This window comes from Schistocerca nitens, chromosome 4 (assembly GCF_023898315.1).
Source record: "Schistocerca nitens isolate TAMUIC-IGC-003100 chromosome 4, iqSchNite1.1, whole genome shotgun sequence".
Taxonomy (NCBI): domain Eukaryota; kingdom Metazoa; phylum Arthropoda; class Insecta; order Orthoptera; family Acrididae; genus Schistocerca; species Schistocerca nitens.
In genome coordinates this window covers 923,265,729-923,291,230 of record NC_064617.1, presented here as the reverse complement: position 1 = coordinate 923,291,230, position 25,502 = coordinate 923,265,729, and the positions used below count along the sequence as shown (strand labels likewise).

The following is a 25,502-nucleotide window of genomic DNA, read 5'->3' as shown; positions in this document are numbered from 1 at the left end:
ATCACTGAGGAATAAAGTATTTATTGCACAAAAGCGTGTAATCAGAATAATAGCTGGAGTCCACCCAAGATCATCCTGCAGACATTTATTTAAGGATCTAGGGATATTCACAGTAGCTTCTCAGTATATATACTCTCTTATGAAATTTGTTATTAACAACCAAACCCAATTCAAAAGTAATAGCAGTGTGCATAACTACAATACTAGGAGAAAGGATGATCTTCACTATTCAAGATTAAATCTAACTTTGGCACAGAAAGGGGTGAATTATACTGGCACTAAAGTCTTTGGTCACTTACCAAATAGTATCAAAAGTCTGACAGATAACCAACAAGTATTTAAGAAGAAATTAAAAGAATTTCTGAATGACAACTCCTTCTACTCCATAGAGGAATTTTTAGATATAAATTAAGAAAAAAAATATTAAAAAAAATAAAAAAATAAAAATAAAAATAAAGAAAAACAAAAAAACACAATAAAATAAAGTTGTTATATTAACTTAAGTATGTTGTTAAATTAACCTAATTATGTCATGTATTGGAAAATTCGACTCGTTCCACATCATTATGAAATATCGTATTCATGATCCATGGAACTAGTATTAATCTAATCTAATCTAATCTAATCTATATGCACATAGTCCCAACTGAACGTCATGTCGAAGGTTGATGTTCGACAGCCGGCCGGTGTGGCCGTGCGGTTAAAGGCGCTTCAGTCTGGAACCGCGTGACCGCTACGGTCGCAGGTTCGAATCCTGCCTCGGGCATGGATGTGTGTGATGTCCTTAGGTTAGTTAGGTTTAATTAGTTCTAAGTTCTAGGCGACTAATGACCTCAGAAGTTAAGTCGCATAGTGCTCAGAGCCATTTGAACCATTTGATGTTCGACAGGAAGTCTAGGTGGGGCTGTGTGTATATGCAAGTGGTTTTAATGTTTTAACTTATATTTACTGCACTGAAGATGGCCACAGTGTGACCGAAATCTGGATAAAGAATAAATATTATTTGTAACTAATTGCTGCACCCGTTGCTACTTGAAATAAATAGAGTCGCTGGGTGCAACTGCATCCTCATGGAATCAAGCCCAACTTCTGCATCAATCTGAAAATGTCACCTCATTCTTTGTATCATTTCAGATATGGAAGCACCCACATCTTCTCCTTCATCCAAACTTCATTTTGTGTTATCCACTTTCAGTTATGAATGTATCACTTCAGTAAAAAAGTGTGGTATCAAGAGAGATGTAAATACTAAATATATATATCAAACACACACACACACACACACACACACACACACACACACACACACACACACACACACACACACACACAGTCTCCTTACTGTGGCCCAGCTATGGATTGTGACTGCATCTGACCTGAGCACCATTCTGGGGTGAGTGGTGGGGGGTAAAAGACTGTAGACGCATTGGCAGAATAGAAGGCATGTGTAGTGCTGGAGTGAGAGCATTGAAGGGGAAAGGTAAGTGAAGGACAGGGACTAGTGAAATTTGAGGCCGGGGGTTACAGGTATGAAGATATGTTACGGGGACAGTTCCCACCTGTGCAATTCAGAAAAGCTAGTGTTGGTAGGAATAATCCTGACAGTGCAAGCTGTGAAGCAGTCATTGAAGTGAAGATCATTGTGTTGGGAAGCATGTTCAGCATCTAGGTGATCCAGCTGTCTCTTGACCACAGTTTGGCAGTGGCCATTCATACGGACAGCCTGTTTGTTAGCTGCATGCACACATAGAAAGCACCACAGAGGCTGTAGCTTAGCTGTAGATCACAAATGAGGGGGTACAAAAAAAAGCACACAGAGTAACATTGCCATGGGCAGAGCTTGTGTAGTATGCATTTCTGTCGCTAAGCATATATAGCACAACTCACTGCCAGTTCAGTGCCAACTGTTTTTTCAATCTTGCTTGTTCTGTTCATCTGCATTGATTGTTTTTGCTAGTGCTTTTTTGTTCTTGTTTCACTTTTTATGATGGCAAGTTTAAGTGAACAACATGTAGCTGTGAAATTTTGTTTTATAGTCTGTAAAAATGCCGCTGAAACAGTTTTAATGTTTAAAACCACTTACCAAGATGACTTTACGGGAAAACTCAAGTGTATGAGTTGTTTGCTTGATTTAAAAATGACGATATGTCGATTGAGGACAAACCCCGTTCTGGATGTCCATCAACTGCCCGAATCGACAAAAATATTGAAAAAATTCAAGTGCTTGTGCTCACACACCATTGACAGACAACTGATCAACTGCCAGAGATTAATCTGTCAAAAAAAAATCTGATTTGTCGTTGACAGGAGACCGATTATTCTACCTTGACAACACACCTGCACACACAGCTATCTCTGTTAGACAGTTTTTTACTGAAAATGGCTTGGTTCTGTGACCCCATGTGCTTTGCTTGCCTGACCTGGCTCTGTGCAACTATTTTTTATTTCCAAGCATGAAAAGGGGCATGAGAGGACACTGATTTGACAACACTCAAGTAGTCAAGAAAAAAACAAGGGAGGAGCTGCCCGCCATTTCTAAAGGTGACTACGAAAAAAGGTTTCGAACAGTGGAGGCACCAGTGGGACAAATGTATTAGTTGTAATGGAGAGTATTTTTAAGAGGACGAGATTATTTTGTAAAGATTTGAAAATGTATATCTTTTTAAAAATAATTCTGATTTTTTGGGTACCCCTCATAGAAAGCACCAAAGTGGTTGCAGCTTAGTTATACATCACATCCCTGTTTTCACTGATGGCCCTATCTTTGGTGGTTTAGGAGATGCCTGTGAAATCATCAGAGTAGGTGCTAAGGGGAGGTTGTATGAAACAGGTCTTGCATCTAGGCTTATTGTGGAGATATGAGCCAAGAGGCAAGGGATTTGGAGCAGAGATGAGTAGGGATGGACACAGGGGTGGGGAAAGGATGCACAAAGATATTGCATAGGTTTGATGGGCAGTGGAATACCACTTATGAGGGGTGGGAAGGGTAGTGGATAGGATAGTCCTCATTTCAGGGAACAACAAGAGGTAGGCAGAATCCTGGCTGAGAATGTAATTCGGTTGCTTCAGGCTTGGGTGATAGCCAGTCATAAGAGAAGTACTCTTTGGGGGTGTAGCTGGGCTGTTGGTATGTGGGAGGTGGTAGACAACTGGAGAGACAAGACACGGGAGATCTGTTTCTGAACAAGGTTGGGAGAATAACTATGGTCTGTGAACACCCTTGGTTTATTTGGAGAGGGACTGCTCATCACTACAGATGTGACAACCACAGGTGGCTATGCTTCATGGAAGGGACTTCTTGGTATAGAATGGCTGGCATCTGCTGGGTTTGATGTTGATGGAAGTACTGATTCCTTCAGGTGGAGGTTAACATTGACAAATGGGACTTGTTGGGTTGAGGAGGACCAGGGGAAGTGAACGGCAGAGCAAGTGCCGAGGTTCTGAAGGAATGTGGATAGGGTGTCCTCACCCTCGATGGGTTTCTCACCTTTGTCCCAGATCAAGCATATGTCATCAGTGAATCTGAACCAGGTGAGGGGTTTGAAATTCTGAGTGGTTACAAATTATTCCTCTAGATGTCCCATGAATAAGTTGGCATAGGATGGTGCCATGCAGGTGCCCACTTCTGTAGCACAGATTTTATTGTAAGTGATGCCTGCAAAGGAGAAATCAAACAATGGAAAATCCAGGATGGAATATAACAATATCCTGAGAAGGAAAGCTGCTATTCGCCATATATTAGAGATGCTGAGTCTCAGTATCTCCACTACAAAGGAGAAATTTGCTTACAGACCTTCTCATCCTCTCCCAGTCCTTACAATGGAAACATTTTTTCACCATCTATCCTATCAATCAGACTCAATCTGAAACCAATATTGAATCCTGCCTGACTCAGTTCGCTCCTACATTCAATCAGGATTCACCAGCCCCTTCCTCCAAATCACCCTCTCTTAACTTTCCAGAATTTCCTCACCATCATTATACAAATCCATCAACATGGAAGCCAACCTTACATCCACAGAAATAAATGCAATCCACCAACTAAGAACTGAACCTCTCCTTACAGCCTTACTTGCTGACAAAGGCTCCACCACTGTGGTTATGGACTGTAGTGATTACCTGATAGATGGACTCAGTCAGCTGTTGGATACATCCACCAACAAACCCGGCTTCAGTGAGCCCATTACACATATCCAGCAGGGTGTCCAGTCCCTCCTAAAGGGACCATCCCAGAAATCTCTGCCCAGAGGCTCTCTCTCTCTCTCTCTCTCTCTCTCTCTCTCTCTCTCTCTCTCTCTCTCTCTCCTCATCCCCACCACTACTGACACCTTTACCTTCTACATGCTTCTTAAATTCTATAAACCCAAACACCCAGGTTAAAAGAGAGAATCTCTGCATTTATGGGCCAACACCTTCAGCCTATAACCCATAATTTACCCTCCTGTATAAAAGGCACCAACATTTCCTCCAACCGCTCTCCACAATTCCTATTCTTTTAGCACCCAGTGCCATGCTTGTCATTGTCGATGTTACCTACCTCTACACTATCATCCCCAATGCCCATAGCCTTGCTGCTATTCAACACTACCTGTCCCCATGTTGGACAGGCACTGAATATACAACTTTCTTCCTGGTAACCATGAACAACTATATCTTCACCCACAATAACTTTTCCTTTTTTCCATTGAATGAATCCCCTAAAAATGGCCCTGTGGTACAGCAATGGGAATCCACATAGCACCATTCTATCCATTGTATGTCAGCCAGTTAATGGACCATGTACAAGAATCCTTCTTAACCACCCAGAAACTCAAAACCTTCACCTGGTTGAGATTCACTGATGACATCTTCGTGATCTGGATTGACGGTGAGGAGATTCTATCCACATTCCTCCAGAACCTCAACAAATTCTCCCCCAGTCACTTCATGTTATCCTCCTCAACCCAACAAGCTACCTTCCTTGATGTTGACCTTCACCTCAAGGATAGCCACACCAGTACCTCCGCCCCATCGAACTTACCACCCACAAACAATATCTCTGCTTTGACAGCCTCTCATTCCATACAACCTAGCAATCCATGGTCTTCGCCTCTGTAGTGATCAGCAGTCCCTTTCAAAATATGCCAAGAATCTAACTGAGTCCTTCAATGAGTAAAATTAACCTCCAAACCTTGTTGAGAAAGAGATCTCCCATGCTTTGTCACTCCAGTCACGTATTGCCTCCCACGTACCCACAGTCCAGCCACAAAAAAACATTCCCCTCATGACTCAATACCATCCACCATCTACTCCAGTTCTGTCACAGGTATCTCCTATCCCATCAAAGGTAGGACCATCTGTGAAAGTAGCCATGTGATCTAGAACTAAACTACAACCACTGTAGTGCTTCTCTATGTGTGCATGCAGCTAACAAGCTGGCTGTCCGTGTGAAAGGCCGTTACCAAACTATGGCCAAGGCTGGACCACCCAGTTGCTGAATGTGCTGCCTAACACAGTGAGCTTCACTTCAATGAATGATTCACAGCTTGTGCCATCTGGATGCTTCCTACCAACACCAGCTTGTTTAAGTTGTGTAGATGGGATCTCCCTTATAGCATATCCTTCATTCCCGTAACCCCCCTGGCCCCCACTTCTAGTCTCTTGTCATATACCTACCCATTCCCATCCTTGCTCTCAGTCCAGCACTACACGTGCTTTCTATTCCAACAATGCATCTCCAGTCTTTTCCCTTCTCTACTTCTTTCCTCTCCCTTTTCAAGTCAGTCCCTTCCTCCAGCCCCTCTTTACCCCCACCACCCATTCAAGATTGCTGCTCATGTCAGACACAGTTGCAGTCCACAGTCGGGCCACAGTTGCTGGAGACAGCAGCTCTGTGTGTGTGTGTGTGTGTGTGTGTGTGTTTTTCCAAAGAAGGACTTTTTTGTCCAAAAGCTTAAATGTCAAGTAGTCTTTTCATTGTGCCTGTCAGAGACCAGACACCTCCTCTATATGGTGAGTAGTAACCCTTTTTTCATAAAAATATAGGTGTAAAATAAATCATCTGTCTATGTTACTAAAGTGAAAGTGAAGATATATGGCATTATTGGCTATGATACATTTCATGAAAGCTTCAAGGGGCACAGTTGAATAGTCAACTGCCTTTTTTTTTCATGTAATAACATTACATATTGGCAGTTCATGCACGGCTGCATGTATGGCTGTCCTCAGAAGCACAAGCTAGTCAGTACACTGCCAGAACTGTTTGTGAGCACAGAGATAATATAAACATAAGTCTGAAAGCACAATGCCTTTATTTGCACACATTAAATTATTCAGCAACACCAGCATTCCAAATTTTCATCTTTAGATTAATTGTCTAAGTTGCTGTTTCCCATAACGAAGGCTAAGTTAAGTCTGGGACTAACATATGCTTACTTAATCACTTGCAACTATGGTTTGTGACATAGATTGCATGTAGTGTAAGAGCAGAAAAATGCATTTACTCATGTATACCAGTGTTTCACATATACTCCCATTATAGATTTGGTATCAACAGTTGAATGACAATAGATCATACACACCTTCATGCAAGGACTTCCTCATTCGTGAACAGTACATTCCAGAGGACAAATCACAATGAACACATATAAAATATCCCTTACACACACTCAGTAATTTAAGAACAGTATTGCAGTTGATTTGCCCTATTGTATCACAAAGATCCACTTATACTTCACAATAACTTCAGTAAACTATGAAAGATTACAACAAATAAGTCAAGTTACTTTAGAAACTGTCTAAATCAGTCACAGAAATTTCACCAGGAGCATAAGGACTGGCACCCGAAAATTAGAGGCAATGAGACAAATGGGAGCCTGGTTGCCAAGAAAAAACATAAGTAATACTAGGAATGAAGGGCCATTAGAACAAGCCTTAGATGTTTTCAGAGAAGGGGCAGAGTACCTTAGATGAAACTACAAGCAATGAAAGGAATGCATAACAAGAGACTTCTTGATTTTTTAAGCTTTCGACTTAGTTTCTTCATACACATCACCCATTGATGGTTCTCTTTAACTTACAACTAAGTCAGGTGTTTCATGACATCCAAGAGAATAATCTCACTGACATACAAATTTTTCATTGACTATGGAGCTGTCAGAGAGATTACCTACCATACTGGAGGAAAAAGTCAGCCCCATATTCAGGCTACCAATACTGATTCAGAGCCATTTGCAAGTAATTAAAATGAACTGTCATGCAGTGAATGCATTTCACATACATTGCTGAGCTGTGAATTAACTCTAAACATAAGATTTTCAAAATCTCTCGGCTTCCAAGTTAATTTTATTTTTTGACACTTCTCTCTTCAATTTTTATATTTAACTACACTCCTGGAAATGGAAAAAAGAACACATTGACACCGGTGTGTCAGACCCACCATACTTGCTCCGGACACTGCGAGAGGGCTGTACAAGCAATGATCACACGCACGGCACAGCGGACACACCAGGAACCGCGGTGTTGGCCGTCGAATGGCGTTAGCTGCGCAGCATTTGTGCACCGCCGCCGTCAGTGTCAGCCAGTTTGCCGTGGCATACGGAGCTCCATCGCAGTCTTTAACACTGGTAGCATGCCGCGACAGCGTGGACGTGAACCGTATGTGCAGTTGACGGACTTTGAGCGAGGGCGTATAGTGGGCATGCGGGAGGCCGGGTGGACGTACCGCCGCATTGCTCAACACGTGGGGCGTGAGGTCTCCACAGTACATCGATGTTGTCGCCAGTGGTCGGCGGAAGGTGCACGTGCCCGTCGACCTGGGACCGGACCGCAGCGACGCACGGATGCACGCCAAGACCGTAGGGTCCTACGCGGTGCCGTAGGGGACCGCACCGCCACTTCCCAGCAAATTAGGGACACTGTTGCTCCTGGGGTATTGGCGAGGACCATTCGCAACCATCTCCATGAAGCTGGGCTACGGTCCCGCACACCGTTAGGCCGTCTTCCGCTCACGCCCCAACATCGTGCAGCCCGCCTCCAGTGGTGTCGCGACAGGCGTGAATGGAGGGACGAATGGAGACGTGTCGTCTTCAGCGATGAGAGTCGCTTCTGCCTTGGTGTCAATGATGGTCGTATGCGTGTTTGGCGCCATGCAGGTGAGCGCCACAATCAGGACTGCATACGACCGAGGCACACAGGGCCAACACCTGGCATCATGGTGTGGGGAGCGATCTCCTACACTGGCCGTACACCACTGGTGATCGTCGAGGGGACACTGAATAGTGCACGGTACATCCAAACCGTCATCGAACCCATCGTTCTACCATTCCTAGACCGGCAAGGGAACTTGCTGTTCCAGCAGGACAATGCACATCCGCATGTATCCCGTGCCAGCCAACGTGCTCTAGAAGGTGTAAGTCAACTACCCTGGCCAGCGAGATCTCCGGATCTGTCCCCCATTGAGCATGTTTGGGACTGGATGAAGCGTCGTCTCACGCGGTCTGCACGTCCAGCACGAACGCTGGTCCAACTGAGGCGCCAGGTGGAAATGGCATGGCAAGCCGTTCCACAGGACTACATCCAGCATCTCTACGATTGTCTCCATGGGAGAATAGCAGCCTGCATTGCTGCGAAAGGTGGATATACACTGTAATAGTGCCGACATTGTGCATGCTCTGTTGACTGTGTCTATGTGCCTGTGGTTCTGTCAGTGTGATCATGTGATGTATCTGACCCCAGGAATGTGTCAATAAAGTTTCCCCTTCCTGGGACAATGAATTCACGGTGTTCTTATTTCAATTTCCAGGAGTGTATTTTTATAAAATATTCATAAACTTATAGATAATTTTATATGTGGAGTATAACAGTAAAAGCAAACAATGGGAAGTCCAGGATGGAACAAAAGAATATTATGAAAAGGATAGTTGCTACTCACCATATAGCGGAGATGCTGAGTCACATATAGGCGCAACAAAAAGACTGTCACATGATGAGCTTTCAGCCAAGGCCTTTGTCAAAAATAAAACACACACACACACACACACACACACACACACACACACACACACACACACACACGGCTACTGTCTCTGGCAACTGAAACCAGACTACGAGCAGCAGTGTATGATGGATAGGCAACTTGGTGGGGGTAAGGAGGAGGCTGGGGCGGGTAGGGGGAAGGATAGCAGGGGTGGGGGACAGTAAAGTGCTGCTAGTAGGAGTGTGCAGGAATGAGTTGGAGATAGGATAGGGCAGCTATGATGCAGTTGGGAGGTTAGACAGAGGGTGGGGGAGAGAGGGGAGATAGCGGAAAGGAGAGAAGTAAAAAGACTGGGTGCATTGGTGGAACAGAGGGTGGTGTACTGTTGGAGTGGGAAAAGGAAAGGGGCCAGATGAACAGTAACTCATGAAGGCTGAGGCCAGGAAGGTTAGGGGAATGTAGGATATACTGCATGGAGAGTTTCCAACACTGAAATTCAGGAAAGATGGTGTTCATGGGAAGGATCCAGATTGCACAGGCTATGAAGCAGTCACTGAAATGCAGAATGCCGTATTGGGCAGTGTGCACAGCAACTGGGTTGTCCAGTTGTTTCTTGGCCACAATTTGTCAGTGGGCATGTGGACAGACAGCTTTTGGTTGTTATGCCCACACAGAATGCAGCACAGTGGTTGCAGCTTAAATCACATGGCTGGTTTCATAAGTAGCCCTGCCCTTGATTCGATAGGTGATATTCGTGTCCAGACTGGAGTAGGTGGTGGTCGTGGGAGGATGTATGGGACAGGTCTTGATCTAGGTATATGACAGGGATATGTGCCATGAGGCAAGGGGTCGGGAGCAGGGGTTGTGTAGGCACGGATAAGGGTATTGTGTAGGTCTGATGGGAGCAGAATATCACTGTGGGAGGGGAGGGAAGGATAGTGGGTAGGGCACTTCTCATTACAGGGCACAACGAGAGGTAGCTGAAACCCTGGAGGACATTGAAATTCTGTTGCTCCAGTCCTCGGCGGTACTGAGTCACGAGGGTAATGTGGCCGGATAGTTTTGGGAGGTGGTGGGTGACTGCAAAGATAAGGCAAGAGAGATCTGTTTTTGTGCAAGGTTAGGAGAGTAATTACGGTCCGTGAAGTCCTCAGTGAGGCCCTCGGTATATTTCGAGAGGGACCACTCATAACTGTAGATGTGATGGCCATGGGTGGCTCGGCTGTATGGAAGGGACTTCTTGGTATGGTATGGATGGCAGTCAAAGTCAAGATATTGCTGGTGGTTCGTAGGTTTTTACGGACTGAGGTACTGATGTAGCCATCTTTGAGGTGGAGGTCAACATTAAGGAAGGTGGCTTGTTGGGTTGAGGAGAACCTGGTGAAGGAAATTCGAGAGATGTTGAGATTCTGAAGGAATATGGATAGGGTGTCTTCACACTCAATCCAGATTATCAATATGTCATCAATCAGTCTGGACCATGTGAGAGGTTTGGGATTCTGTATGTTTAGGAAGGATTCCTCTAGATGGCCAATGAATGGGTTGGCATAGGATGGTGCCATGCAGGTGCCCATAGCCATACTCTGGATTGTTTTCAGGCAATTGATTGATATGGTTTTGCAGGACTATGTTGGTGAGGGCTAAGTATTGGTGAAATCTGAACAGATGAAGGTCATTGCGAAAGGAAGGGTCACATCTGGAGATGGGTAATTTTATGGTAAGGCCATTTGGGGGGATTCCATGAGCCAAACAACAATGCAGGAACAGTGTGTAGTACTGGGTTCTGGCTGGGGATAAGGAAACTTTTCAGTATTGGTGCAGATGGAAGGAGCAAGCACACATGGTGGTGGGAAAAATGCGAAAAAATACCAAAAGTAATGTAGAATTACATCAGACAAAATTCAGAAAATACACCCAAATACATGGGAATAAATCACAAAAAGGGTGAAACAGATGAAATAGGGGAAACAAGATGAAATCTGAGAGAGTACATCAATAGTGAAAGGCAAAAACAACTGAAATTGGCATGAAGCCACAGTGAGATCAAAGAAAAAACAACAAAGGAAAACAGCATTTGATTAAGAATGAAAGAAAAGCTGTTAGGCAAAATTGAAATCCAGGATGGATTGTAACAATATTATGAAAAGGATAGTTGCTACTTACCATATAGTGGAGATGATGAGCCGCAGATGGGCACAAAAAAAAGACTGTCATAGAATTAGCTTTCGTCCAACAAGGCCTTTGTCAAAAATTGACCCCACACACACACACACACAGAGAGAGAGAGAGAGAGAGAGAGAGAGAGAGAGAGAGAGAGAGAGGGGGGGGGGGGGGGTAGTGAAAAAGTAGAGAAGTAAAAAGACTGAGTGTGTTGGTGGAATAACAGACTGTGTAGTGCCAGAATGGGATCAGGAAAGGGGCCAGATGGACAATAACTAACAAAGGTTGAGGCCAGGAAGGCTACAGCAACCTAGGATACATTGCAGTGAGAGTTTCCACCTGTGCAGTTCAGAAAAGCTGGTGTGGGTGGGAAGGATCCCAATGGCACAGGCTGTGAAGCAGTCACTGAAATGGAGAACGTCATGCTGGGCAGTGTACTCAGCAACTAGGTTGTCCAATTGTTTCTTGGCCACAGTTTGTTAGTGGCCATTCATGGAGAAAGACAGCTTGTTGGTTGTTACGCCCATTCACATATTGCCATGCCTTTGATGGATAGGTGATGTTTGTCACCGGCCTGCAGATAGTGATGAGAGGATATGTGGGACGGGTCTTGCAAGGGTTGGAAAGGTAGTGGATAGGACATTCCTCATTTCAGGGGACTACAAGAGGTAGCTGAAACCAGTCACGTGATCTGCAAGCTATACTGCAAGCACTGTGCTGCATTCTACATCTGATGATAACCAACAAGCTGTCTGTCTGCATGAATTGCCACAGACAACTCTGACCAATAAGCAACTGGCCCACCCTGTTGTTGAGCATGCCACCTAACACGATGTTCTTCATTTCAGTGACTGTTCACAGCCTGTGCAATTTGAATACTTCTCACAAACACCAACTTTTCTGAATTGTGCTGCTGGGAACTCTCCCTGCAATACACTGTATGTTCCTGTAACCTTCCTGGCCTCAGCATTCTTTATTCATTGCCCTTACCCAACTAGCCCCTTCCCCGTTTCCATTCCAGCATGACATAGAGACTGTGTCGTGTGTGAGACTTGCGTTTGTGTGTGTGTGTGTGTGTGTGTGTGTGTGTGTGTGTGTGTGTGTGTGTGTGTGTGTGTGTGGTGGTGGTTATTTTTGACAATCGCCTTTGGCCATAAGCTCATTTTGTTACAGTCTTTCTGTTGTGCCTATCTGTGACTCGGCATCTCTGATATATTACACAGTAAGACCTCTTATAGTTTTTTTGCCCTGTATAGTCCTGTTGGTGGTGATATGAATGTAATCTGTGTTGCAATGTGTGGTAAGAGTGGATGTTGCCATAGGCTAGTCAGAAAGAGTGTGGTACATGTAGACTGTAGGTTAGAATTTCACTTGGGTGACTTTAGTGGGGAACTGAATGGGAAACTCAGCGAGACTCTCCTGTGGAACTGTAGGCTCTGCATGAAATATGAGAATTGCTGAACAACAGGGAAAGATTTGTGCCCTTCAGACTGAATTAGAACACATGAAATTTGAACAGGTAGGTTGATGGAGGTATTAGGTAAAGGTAACAAGCTATGGGCAAAGGGCAAGCACCTCCTCAACTTCTTCACCAACATTTGAGCTTACAACATCGAATAAACTTGACTTGTTACCTGCAGTAGGAGGATAATAGCCTCATCCAACTATGGGTCACAGTGGGAGCAGTAGACTTCTAGCATAGGAACTAGCTCTATGTTGATACCAAAAGAACCTTTCTGATAGGTGGTGACCATGAGAGGGGTGTTAGCCAGATCATACAGGATAAATTACAGAAAGGGTGCCAAGTTACAGGTACTAAGTGCTAGCCCTAGGCAGAGGGCAGAGGACATAGGGAAATTGGTCAAAGATTTTGACAAAGAGGTCCAGGTAATTGTAGTCTGTGGAGCAGGGAACAGCCTCACTAAGGACAGTAATTACAGCATGGGAGTGACATGGATGAAACAGGAGTAGTAAATACACACCCAAATATGAGTTTTGTGGAGGTTCTGCAGTGCCATGACCTGCCCTGGGAGAACACTTCTGTGAGCCATTAGAACACCAAGTTGATTGGGCTGCTGCTGATTGAAATTAAATCTCATATGATGTAGCCTGTTGCTACATTTTGGGGGGGGGGGGGGGGGGACATGCTAGACATGGTCTACACCTGAATAGGAGAGAGGGAAATATATGCTGACTGAGCTTCTTGCAGAAAATGAATGGGGGGCAGGGGGGCATTGCACAAAGAAAGATCCCTGTGCTTACTGGTGTCAGAGAGGTACCTTTTTTAGGTTAGAATCAGGATTTAGGCACCCTGTTTTGAAAGAAGGGAAAATAACAGAAGAATCCCATAAAATGCATAAAAAAAGCACAGAAATGTATGGTTAGATTATTTCATCAAAATATTAGAGGACTGAATAATAAGGCACAGTAGTTTCTTGTCTGTTTGGAAAATTCAGGGAGCTTTGAATAGACAGACATCCTGTGCCCATATGAGCTCCACATAACCACAGATTACCATTAGCGTCTGACACAGGCAGAACTAATACAGAAAAAAGAGTAATTGTTATATATATATATAATAAAGACAGAACACAAGTTCAAAAACAATGAGACAAATAGATTTTGGAGTGATCAGCACACAGAAGTGTGTGCTTGTGAATTAATACTGAAAAATAGCTCACTTTTAATTGTAACTGTGTGTAGATCCCCACTGCAAAATTTAGAACTGTTTGTGAGGAATCTGGATTCCTTACTGCACTATCTGTCAGAAAATAGCAAGCAGTTAATAGTCTTGGCAACTCTGATGTAGATTTTTTAAGTAACAAATGCTCTCTCTGATCACCATGCGCAGCTCGTTAGGATAAATAAGGTAGTGCATTACAATATGGATCTAAATTTACATCTAGGTACATACTCTGCAAGCCTTTCCTGTTCTACTCACAAATAGAGTGAGGTAAAAACAACTCTCTATGCCTTTGTATGAGCCTTAATCATTCTAATCTTATCTTTGTGGTGCTTACTTGAAATGAACGTTGGTGGTGATGGAATGGTTCTGCAGTCAGCTTCAAATGCCAGTTTTCTGAATTTTCTCAATAGTGCTCCATGAAAAGAACACCGCCTACTCTCCAGTGATTACCATTTGAGTTCCCGAAATGGTAACAAATCTAGCAGCCCGTCTCTATATTGCTTCGATGTCTTCCTTTGAACTGATGTGATTCCGATCTCAAACACTTGGAACTGTACTCATCAGTGGGTCGCACTAGTGCCCTAATGCAGTGTCATTTACAAATGAATCACGTTTTTCTAAAATTCTCCCAATAAACCTACTACAGTCCTTGTACATTCATTCCATTTCATATTGTTTTGCAGTGTTATAATTAGATATTTAATCGACATGTCTAGGACTTATAGAGAAGACTGAGTAGACAATATTTTGAGTTGGAATGTATGTCTACAAACGTACTGTTTTGAAGCAGAACACTACTAATACTGGGCTTGAACATTATAGGCTTGTTTTTCCTACTCATCTGCATTACATTACATTTTCCTGCATTTAAAGCTATCTGCCATTTATCATGCCAACCAGAAATTGAGTCAAAGTCATCTTGTGTCCTACAGAACTCCTCTGTGGAAATCATTTAGAATAATTAAGGACTCCAGGACAAATGTTTTTCAAGAACAGTTTACAAGAGATGTCCTGATATGCAATTTATAATAAATTAAATGCTAACATAAAATTTCATCTATTCCATGCTAAATACATACAATTATTTGAAATAGCTTTCTGCATAAGTTAATCATAAAGGGCATTAAACAGTCTTGTAAATAAACTGCAGATCACTAGAGGGACTAAAGTAGCTTGTGAAAGGAAAAGGGAAATATAGCTGTTGACAAGAAGAGGTAGAGATCCTGCAGTAGTTGCACACTACAACAACTACACAAAATTACTAAGAAAAGTTATTAAGAAAGGAAAATACACATAATGTCAGAAATCAGTAATTCCAGCAACACATGTAATGCTGTAGAGAATATAGTGAAACAAGAGACAGGAGAATCAGCCACAAAACAGGACAACATCACTATGGAAGAGAATGGAAGAGTTATAAACTATGAGTCACAGGTGGCAAATATATTTAGTAATCAGTTTGTAATCATAATAGAAAGCATAGGCACAAACAGATCAAGAGAGAAAAAACAGTAGTATGTTGAAAAAGCAACTCTCATAAAATTCAGTCACATGAATGTATACTTAATTTCTCCATCTGAAATTAAGAAAATTATATATTCTCTCAAAAATAAAAGCTCAACTGATTTTGATGGTGTTTCATGTAGAGTACTAAAGACTTGTTCCCATATAATAAGCCCCATCTTATTCGAAATGTGTAATGCACCACTGACTCAGAGCACTTTTCCAGAGAGGCTGATATATGCTGTTGTTAAACTCCTCTTTAAGAAAGGAGATAGGAAAGATGTCAATAATTACCAACTTGTTTCACTGCTGGTTTCGCTGCTGACACCATTTTCAAAAATTTTTGAGTAGTTGATGTACACTGAGGTGACAAAAGTGATTGGATACTTCCTAATATCATGTCAGACCTCTTTTGTCGGGCATAGTGCAGCAACTCAACATAGCCTGAACTCAATAAGTCATTGGAAGTCCCCTGGATAAATATTGAGCCATGCTGTATCTGTAGCCATCATAATTGTGAAAGTGTTGCTGGTGCAGGATTTTGTGCATGAACTGACCTCTCAATTATGTCCCACAAATGGATGATGGGATTCGTGTCAGGTGAACTGGCTGGCCAAATCTTTCGCTTGAATTGTCCAGAGAGTTCTTCAAACCGATTGTCAACAACTATGGCCTACAACATGGCATATTGTCATCCATACAAATTCTATTAATGTTCAGGAACATGAAGTCCATGAATGGCTGCAAATCGTCTCCAAGTAGCTGTAACATAACGTGTTCCAGTCAGTGATCAGTTCATTTCAACCAGAGGCCCAGTCCATCCCATGTAAATTCAGCCCACACCATTATGGCACAGTGTGTTATTGATAGCTTGGGTCCAAGGCTTTGTGGGGTCTGCGCCACATTCAAAACCTACCATCAAATCTTATCAATTGAAATCGGGACTCATCTGACCAAAGGCCACAGTTTTCCAGTTGTCTAGGGTCGAACCAGTATGGTCATGAGCCCAGGAGGGGCCTGCAGGCAATGTCACACTGTTAGCAAAGATACTCACAAAGTACAACATAGACTACTTTAAATAATGTAGCCGACAGATGCACAGTTGTGTTTCACAGTCTTTTACTTTCATTTTTCACAACCCCCCCCCCGCCCCCCCCCAGGAATACACAGTTATATGTATGGCCAGTACACTATCGTTCTAACTTCCCATAAGCCTCATTAATAGTTGTTGTTGTTGTTGTGGTCTTCAGTCCTGAGATTGGTTTGATGCAGCTCTCCATGATACTCTATCCTGTGCAAGCTTCTTCATCTCCCAGTACCTACTGCAACCTACATCCTTCTGAATCTGTTTAGCGTATTCATCTTTTGGTCTCGCTCTACGATTTTTACCCTCCACACTGCCCTCCAATACTAAATTGGTGATCCCTTGATGCCTCAGAACATGTCCCACCAACTGATCCCTTCTTCTAGTCAAGTTGTGCCACAAACGTCTCTTCTCCCCAATCCTATTCAATACCTCCTCATTAGTTATGTGATCTACCCATCTAATCTTCAGCATTCTTCTGTAGCACCACATTTCGAAAGCTTCTATTCTCTTCTTGTCCAAACTAGTTACCGTCCATGTTTCACTTCCATACATGGCTACGCTCCATACAAATACTTTCAGAAATGACTTCTTGACACTTAAATCTATACTTGATGTTAACAAATTTCTCCTCTTCAGAAACGCTTTCCTTGCCATTGCCAGTCTACATTTTATATCCTCTCTACTTCGACCATCATCAGTTATTTTGCTCCCCAAATAGCAAAACTCCTTAACTACTTTAAGTGTCTCATTTCCTAATGTAATTCCCTCAGCATCACTCGACTTAATTCAACTACATTCCATTATCCTCGTTTTGCTTTTGTTGATGTTCATCTTATACCCTCCTTTCAAGACACTGACCATTCCGTTCAACTGCTCTTCCAAGTCCTTTGCTGTCTCTGACAGAATTACAATGTCATCGGCGAACCTCAATGTTTTTATTTCTTCTCCATGGATTTTAATACCTACTCTGAATTGTTCTTTTGTTTCGTTCACTGCTTGCTCAATATACAGATTGAATAACATTGGGGATAGGCTACAACCCTGTCTCACTCCCTTCCCAACCACTGCTTCTCTTTCATGTCCCTTGACTCTTATAACTGCCATCTGGTTCCTGTACAAATTGTAAATAGCCTACAAATGCTAGAAACGTAGGTTTGTCTTTCCTGAATCTAGCTTCTAAGATAAGTGAAAATCCACATACAGCTGCAATCGTTTACTGTTGAAGATCAACAAGCAGTGAACGCCTAACCACACAGTTCACATTCTTTCAATTAAACTGAACAGTTTGTCATTGCTTTAACACACGGCATATTGGCGTTACACTTATTTGACTGTTAAGTTGATGCTTTGTTGTCATTCAAACCAACACAGGTTCCTTGTCTGAAACTCAGCCGTAGACTGCCTGTCTCGTGACCAAAAATCGGGCCCTTATATATCATCACAATAATAGGTACTGAAACTACACATTGTTTAAAGTTAAATTTACAGAAATTTCATCTTTTTAACAGTTTATTCTACTACAAGAGTTAGGCCGAATTATTTGTTTAAATCGTGAAATTAATAAATATAGTTATGCAAATAATACTTTTGGCAAAACTGTTAATTACTTTGGAATTAATTAAGGGCTGGCTTTGCTAACATGTTTTTGAATAGAACCAAATAAATACATGCGGGTCTATACAGGGGCGATGTTCTTGAGGACAATATTATGGAAATGGAAAAGGAGATAGATGAAGATGAAATGGGAGATATGATACTGCGTGAAGAGTTTGACAGAGCACGGAAAGACCTAAGCCGAAACAAGGCCCCAGGAGTAGACAACATTCCATTAGAGCTACTGACAGCCTTGGGAGAGACAGGCCTAACAAAACTCTACCATCTGGTGAGCAAGATGTATGAGACAGGCGAAATTCCCTCAGACTTCAAAAAGAATATAGTAATTCCAATCCCAAAGAAAGCAGTTGTTGACAGATGTGAAAATTACCAAACTATCAGTTTAATGAGTCACAGCTGCAAAATACTAACGCGAATTCTTTACAGACGAATGGGAAAAACTGGTAGAAGCTGACCTCGGGAAAGATCAGTTTGGATTCCGTAGAAGTGTTGGAACACGTGAGGCAATACTGACCCTACGACTTATCTTAGAAGAAAGATAAAGGAAAAGCAAACCTGCATTTCTAGCATTTGTAGACTTAGAGAAAGCTTTTGACAATGTTGACTGGAATACTCTCTTTCAAATTCTGAAGGTGGCAGGGGTAAAATACAGGGAGCGAAAGGCTATTTACAATTTGTACAGAAACCAGATGGCAGTTATAAGAGTCAAGGGACATGAAAGGGAAGCAGTGGTTGAGAAGGGAGTGAGACAGGGTTGCAGCCTCTCCCCGATGCTATTCAATCTGTATATTGAGCAAGCAGTATGAGGAGGTAGTGAGTAGAATTGGGGAGAAGAGGAGTTTGTGGCACAACTTGACTAGAAGAAGGGATCGGTTGGTAGGACATGTTCTGGGGCATCAAGGGATCTTCAATTCGGTACTGAAGGGCAGGGTGGAGGGTAAAAATCATAGAGGGAGACCAAGAGATGAATACACTAAGCAGATTCAGAAGGATGTAGGCTGCAGTAGGAACTGGGAGATGAAGAAGCTTGCACAGGATAGAGTAGCACGGAGAGCTGCATCAAACCAGTCTCAGGACTGAAGACCACAATGATGACGACAAATACCTGAAGATTAATAGCATTTCGTCTTCCAAACATCTGTAATTATTACAGAATTTATATTTATTCATATGTCAACAATAGAATTTAAGTTAAGAAACTATTACTGATTTCGCCTTATAATGAAAGATACTAACTAGAAATAGTCAAAATAAATTGGAAAATCAATTACATACATAAAACTATGCACAAAATTAGATCTGGTGTTATATTGTTTAAGACTAAGGGCCAACCTTTCTCTTTTATGAAAATGCAGATTATATTCACATATTGTAACTGTAATTAGTTAAAATCGAAAAATGAATTTTAAGGAGACAGATGTCAAAACAGGAAGGAAAGTAAAAATATTCCAGCTTGCTTCATCAGAAATCATCTGCTATCCCACCCCATTCCATGCCAAATTTCATGATATTGTCCTAATGGATACGTTCATTGCATGTCCCACATTAATTTCTGCGATTAGTTCATGCAGTGTTCCTTGTCTGCTAGCACTGACAACTCTACAGTAATGCTGTGTGCTGCTGCTCTCAGTTATTAAGTGAAGGCAAGAGACTGCTGCTTTGCCCATGGTGAGAGGTAATGTCTGAAATTTGGTATTTTTGACACACTCTTGATGCTGTGGATCTTGGAATATTGAATTCCCTAATGACTTCCAAAGTGGAATGTCCCATGTATCTAGCTCTACTTACCATTCCACGTTCAAAGTCTGTTAATTCCCGTCTGTCGGCCATAATCACATTGGAAATCTTTTCATATGAATCACCTGAGTACAAATAACAGCTCCGCCAATGCACTGCCCTTTTATACCTTAGTATGCAGTACTGCTCCCCTCTGTATAAATGCACATAGCTATCCCAAGACTTTTGTGCCTTCAGTGTATTCTAGAGTAATATCTCATCTGAGTAACAATAACATCCTCATCAAATCACAGTTTGGATATCAGAAGAGCTACTCTACTCAGAATGCCATTTACATGTTCACTCACTAAATTTTACAAGCATTAGATAATAAAGTAGTGCTGGTCAGTATTTTCTGCATCCCCCCTAAGACATTTGACAGCTTCAATTCTGCCAGTACCTCATCTGTACTGGCAAAATTGCAGCTTTGAGGATAGGTCATGAGTCATGCTTGGGTACCTCAGATGGTAGAGCAGCTGCCTGCGAAAGGCGAAGCTCCCAAGTTCGAGTCTCGGTCCGGCACACACTTTCAGCAGAATTAGTTCTTTTTGCAGGTGACACCAGTATTGTAATCAGTCCAAGCATACATACAGTAACAGAAAACATGGTAAACAAGTATTTTTGTTTAGTTTTGTGCAAATGGTCTCACCCTCAACTTTAGGAAGACATGAAATATCCTGTTCTGCACATTTAGGGATACTACATCACTGATGAGTGTAAGTCATGGTGAGGAAATATTGTTGTTGTTGTTGTTGTTGTTGTTGTTGTGGTCTTCAGTCCTGAGACTGGTTTGATGCAGCTCTCCATGCTACTCTATCCTGTGCAAGCTTCTTCATCTCCCAGTACCTACTGCAACCTACATCCTTCTGAATCTGCTTAGTGTATTGATCTCTTGGTCTCCCTCTACGATTTTTACCCTCCACGCTGCCCTCCAATGCTAAATTTGTGATCCCTTGATGCCTCAAAACATGTCCTACCAACCGATCCCTTCTTCTAGTCAAGTTGTGCCACAAACTTCTCTTCTCCCCAATCCTATTCAATACCTCCTGATTAGTTACGTGATCTACCCACCTTATCTTCAGCATTCTTCTATAGCACCACATTTCGAAAGCTTCTATTCTCTTCTTGTCCAAACTGGTTATCGTCCATGTTTCACTTCCATACGTGGCTACACTCCATACAAATACTTTCAGAAACGACTTCCTGACACTTAAATCTATACTCGATTTTAACAAATTTCTCTTCTTGAGAAACGATTTCCTTGCCATTGCCAGTCTACATTTTATATCCTCTCTACTTCGACCATCATCAGTTATTTTACTCCCTAAATAGCAAAACTCCTTTACTACTTTAAGTGTCTCATTTACTAATCTAATCCCCTCAGCATCACCCGATTTAATTTGACTACATTCCATTATCGTCGTTTTGCTTTTGTTGATGTTCATCTTATACCCTCCTTTCAAGACACTGTCCATTCCGTTCAACTGCTCTTCCAAGTCCTTTGCTGTCTCTGACAGAATTACAATGTCATCGGCGAACCTCAAAGTTTTTACTTCTTCTCCATGTATTTTAATACCTACTCCAAATTATTCTTTTGTTTCCTTTACTGCTTGCTAAATATACAGATTGAATAACATTGGGGAGAGGCTACAACCCTGTCTCACTCCTCTCCCAACTACTGCTTCCCTTTCATGCCCCTCGACTCTTATAACTGCCATCTGGTTTCTGTACAAATTGTAAATAGCCTTTCACTCCCTGTATTTTACCCCTGCCACCTTCAGAATTTGAAAGAGAGTATTCCAGTTAACGTTGTCAAAAGCTTTCTCTAAGTCTACAAATATTAGAAACGTAGGTTTGCCTTTTCTTCATCTTTCTTCTAAGATAAGTCGTAAGGTTAGTATTGCCTCACGTGTTCCGACATTTCTACGGAATCCAAACTGATGTTCCCCGAGGTCCGCTTCTACCAGTTTTTCCATTCGTCTGTAAAGAATTCGCGTTAGTATTTTGCAGCTGTGACTTATTAAACTGATAGTTCGGTAATTTTCACATCTGTCAACACCTGCTTTCTTTGGGATTGGAATTATTATATTCTTCTTGAAGTCTGTGGGTATTTCGCCTGTCTCATACATCTTGCTCACCAGATGGTAGAGTTTTTTCATGACTGGCTCTCCCAAGGCCATCAGTAGTTCTAATGGAATGTTGTCTACTCCCGGGGCCTTGTTTCGACTCAGATCTTTCAGTGCTCTGTCAAACTCTTCACGCAGTATCTTATCTCCCATTTCATCTTCATCTACATCCTCTTCCATTTCCATAATACTGTCCTCAAGTACATCGCCCTTGTATAAACCCTCTATATACTCCTTCCACCTTTCTGCCTTCCCTTCTTTGCTTAGAACTGGGTTGCCATCTGAGCTCTTGATATTCATACAAGTGGTTCTCTTCTCTCCAAAGGTCTCTTTAATTTTCCTGTAGGCGGTATCTATCTTACCCCTAGTGAGACAAGCCTCTACATCCTTACATTTGTCCTCTAGCCATCCCTGCTTAGCCATTTTGCACTTTCTGTCAATCTCATTTTTGAGACGTTTGTATTCCCTTTTGCCTGCTTCATTTACTGCATTTTTATATTTTCTCCTTTCATCAATTAAATTCAATATTTCTTCTGTTACCCAAGGATTTCTATTAGCCCTCGTCTTTTTACCTACTTGATCCTCTGCTGCCTTCACTACTTCATCCCTCAGAGCTACCCATTCTTCTTCTACTGTATTTCTTTCCCCCATTCCTGTCAATTGTTCCCTTATGCTCTCCCTGAAACTCTCTACAACCTCTGGTTCTTTCAGTTTATCCAGGTCCCATCTCCTTAAATTCCCACCTTTTTGCAGTTTCTTCAGTTTCAATCTGCAGTTCATAACCAATAGATTGTGGTCAGAATCCACATCTGCCCCTGGAAATGTCTTACAATTTAAAACCTGGTTCCTAAATCTCTGTCTTACCATTATATAATCTATCTGATACCTATTAGTATCTCCAGGATTCTTCCAGGTATACAACCTTCTTTTATGATTCTTGAACCAAGTGTTAGCTATGATTAAGTTGTGCTCTGTGCAAAATTCTACCAGGCGGCTTTCTCTTTCATTTCTTCCCCCCAATCCATATTCACCTACTATGTTTCCTTCTCTCCCTTTTCCTACTGACGAATTCCAGTCACCCATGACTATTAAATTTTCATCTCCCTTCACTACCTGAATAATTTCTTTTATCTCGTCATACATTTCATCAATTTCTTCATCATCTGCAGAGCTAGTTGGCATATAAACTTGTACTACTGTAGTAGGCATTGGCTTTGTGTCTATATTGGCCTCAATAATGTGTTCACTATGCTGTTTGTAGTAGCTAACCCGCACTCCTATTTTTTTATTCATTATTAAACCTACTCCTGCATTACCCCTATTTGATTTTGTATTTATAACCCTGTATTCGCCTGACCAAAAGTCTTGTTCCTCCTGCCACCGAACTTCACTAACTCCCACTATACCTAACTATAACCTATCCATTTCCCTTTTTAAATTTTCTAACCTACCTGCCCGATTAAGGGATCTGACATTCCACACTCCGATCTGTAGAATGCCAGTTTTCTTTCTCCTGATAACAACGTCCTCTTGAGTGGTCCCCGCCCGGAGATCCGAATGGGGGACTATTTTACCTCCGGAATATTTTACCCAAGAGGACGCCATCATCATTTAATCATACAGTAAAGCTGCATGTCCTCGGGAAAAATTACGGCTGTAGTTTCCCCTTGCTTTCAGCTGTTTGCAGTACCAGCACAGCAAGGCCGTTTTGGTTAATGTTACAAGGCCAGATCAGTCAATCATCCAGACTGTTGCCCCTGCAACTACTGAAAAGGCTGCTGCCCCTCTTCAGGAACCACATGTTTGTCTGGCCTCACAACAGATACCCCTCCGTTGTGGTTGCACCTACGGTACGGCCATCTGTATCGCTGAGGCACGCAAGCCTCCCCACCAACGGCAAGGTCCATGGTTCATGGGGGAAGGAGGAAATATTAAATGAGTGGAAACTTCAAAACTCTTAGGTGTTCATATTGATGAGGGCTTAAACTGGGAAAAGCATATTTTGCAAATTCTAATACAACTCAGTCCAGTCACATCTGCACTTAGAATCATTGCAAATCTTGGAGAGAGAGAAATCAGTAAGGTGATATATTTTGTATATTTTTATCAATAAAGTCACTGAGATAATGTTCTGTGGTAACTCATCTTTGGGAAAGATTCACAGCTCAAAAATGTGCTTATGAATAACATCTGGTGCTTATCCATGATCATCTCTTAGACATCTGTTGAAGGAGTTGAGCATTCTGACTCATGAGGATTGGTGTAAATAATCCACTGCAATTCGAAAGGAACAATGATGCACCTGAAGGAAAACTGGTGTTCACCATTAGACATTAAGGTTGTCTTTAGCACAAAAAAGGATTCACAATGCCGCAACTGAAATTTTTGCTAACTTACCCAGTGACATGAAATGTCTCACAGACAGCAAAGTAAAGTTTGAAAACAAACTGAAGAAGATCCTCCATGACAACTCCTTCTGTTCTATAGCAGAATGTGTATTATTGTAATGCATAATAGGTGGTGGGTAGGAATTACCAACTTACATCTGTACGTTCAAATTTTAAGAAAACCTTATAAACGTTCAGCATGTAGCCATTATAAATCAATTTGTGATGTGACTGTAAAGTGACTCATTCCACATCAATACAACTGATCATGCAAATGATCCAAGGAACATGAAATTAACTCACACACTATCTGCCTACGCTGTTCACTTTTATATCTACTCTCCACAAACCATTGTGGCACAGGATACTTTACATTGCACCATTTATTAGGGTTCCTTCTAACTCCATTCAGTGTGGCTTGAGACCTGGTTTACCAGCCATTTACAGAACAACCTACGCTTTGATGTGGAATCCAAAACATAGAGTAAATTTACATTTTATATTTGCACATAACACTGCAAATGACAAATGTTGCATTAAATGACAGAACATAATCCCAGGATCCAATAGAAATCAAAGATTGAACCTTACAGTTTCAATCAATGGAAAATGTTTGATGGCATAACGACAATATGAATTAGGTAGACTGGTACACAGCAGCACATATAGATGGCATTAGAGTGGCAGATGTGTGTGTTTAAAAGTAGTACTAAAGTTTGAAACTGTGGATTCTCCAGTTCTATCTTCATTTCATACATTATATTTTAGACTTTATTTGGCTCTAGATCATTGTTCCTGCTGTAAAAATAGCCTTGCTGCATTTTAGACGTAATGCTTATTTTTCTATGAATTTTCTTGTGAGACTATATAGTGTGTTTACATTGATTACTGTGTTATTCATTATTTTGTACAGCTCACACAGGACCATCACTGATTCGAACTTACTTTGTTGCAGTCCAACATGACAAGAGATTCTCTTGCCAAAGCACTCTACTGTCGAACTGTGGCAACAATTGTTCGCAGGGCCAACAGTGTCAAACGACTAGGTTCAACATTAGGAACTCTCAGCTCAGATTCAAATGAATCTGTGCATAACCAAGCAGAGGTAATTTTCACCAATATTTACACAGTAATCTTGTTTGAAAAGGAAATGCTGACAGGTACAAAACAATGAAAATAAAATTAATTAAATTCAGTAATAGAAACT

The 25,502-nt window shown here is 41.9% G+C and overlaps 1 protein-coding gene across 1 annotated transcript in view; it reads left to right on the top strand.

Annotated features, from left to right (window-relative positions):
• The window catches only part of LOC126253544 (myosin-I heavy chain), a 193,317-nt gene that overhangs the window by 85,353 nt on the left and 82,462 nt on the right, over positions 1–25,502 (top strand). Inside the window, exon 7 of the mRNA XM_049954939.1 lies at positions 25,251–25,400. Coding sequence (XP_049810896.1) covers positions 25,251–25,400 — 150 coding nt within the window. The remainder of the gene's footprint in view (positions 1–25,250; positions 25,401–25,502) is intronic.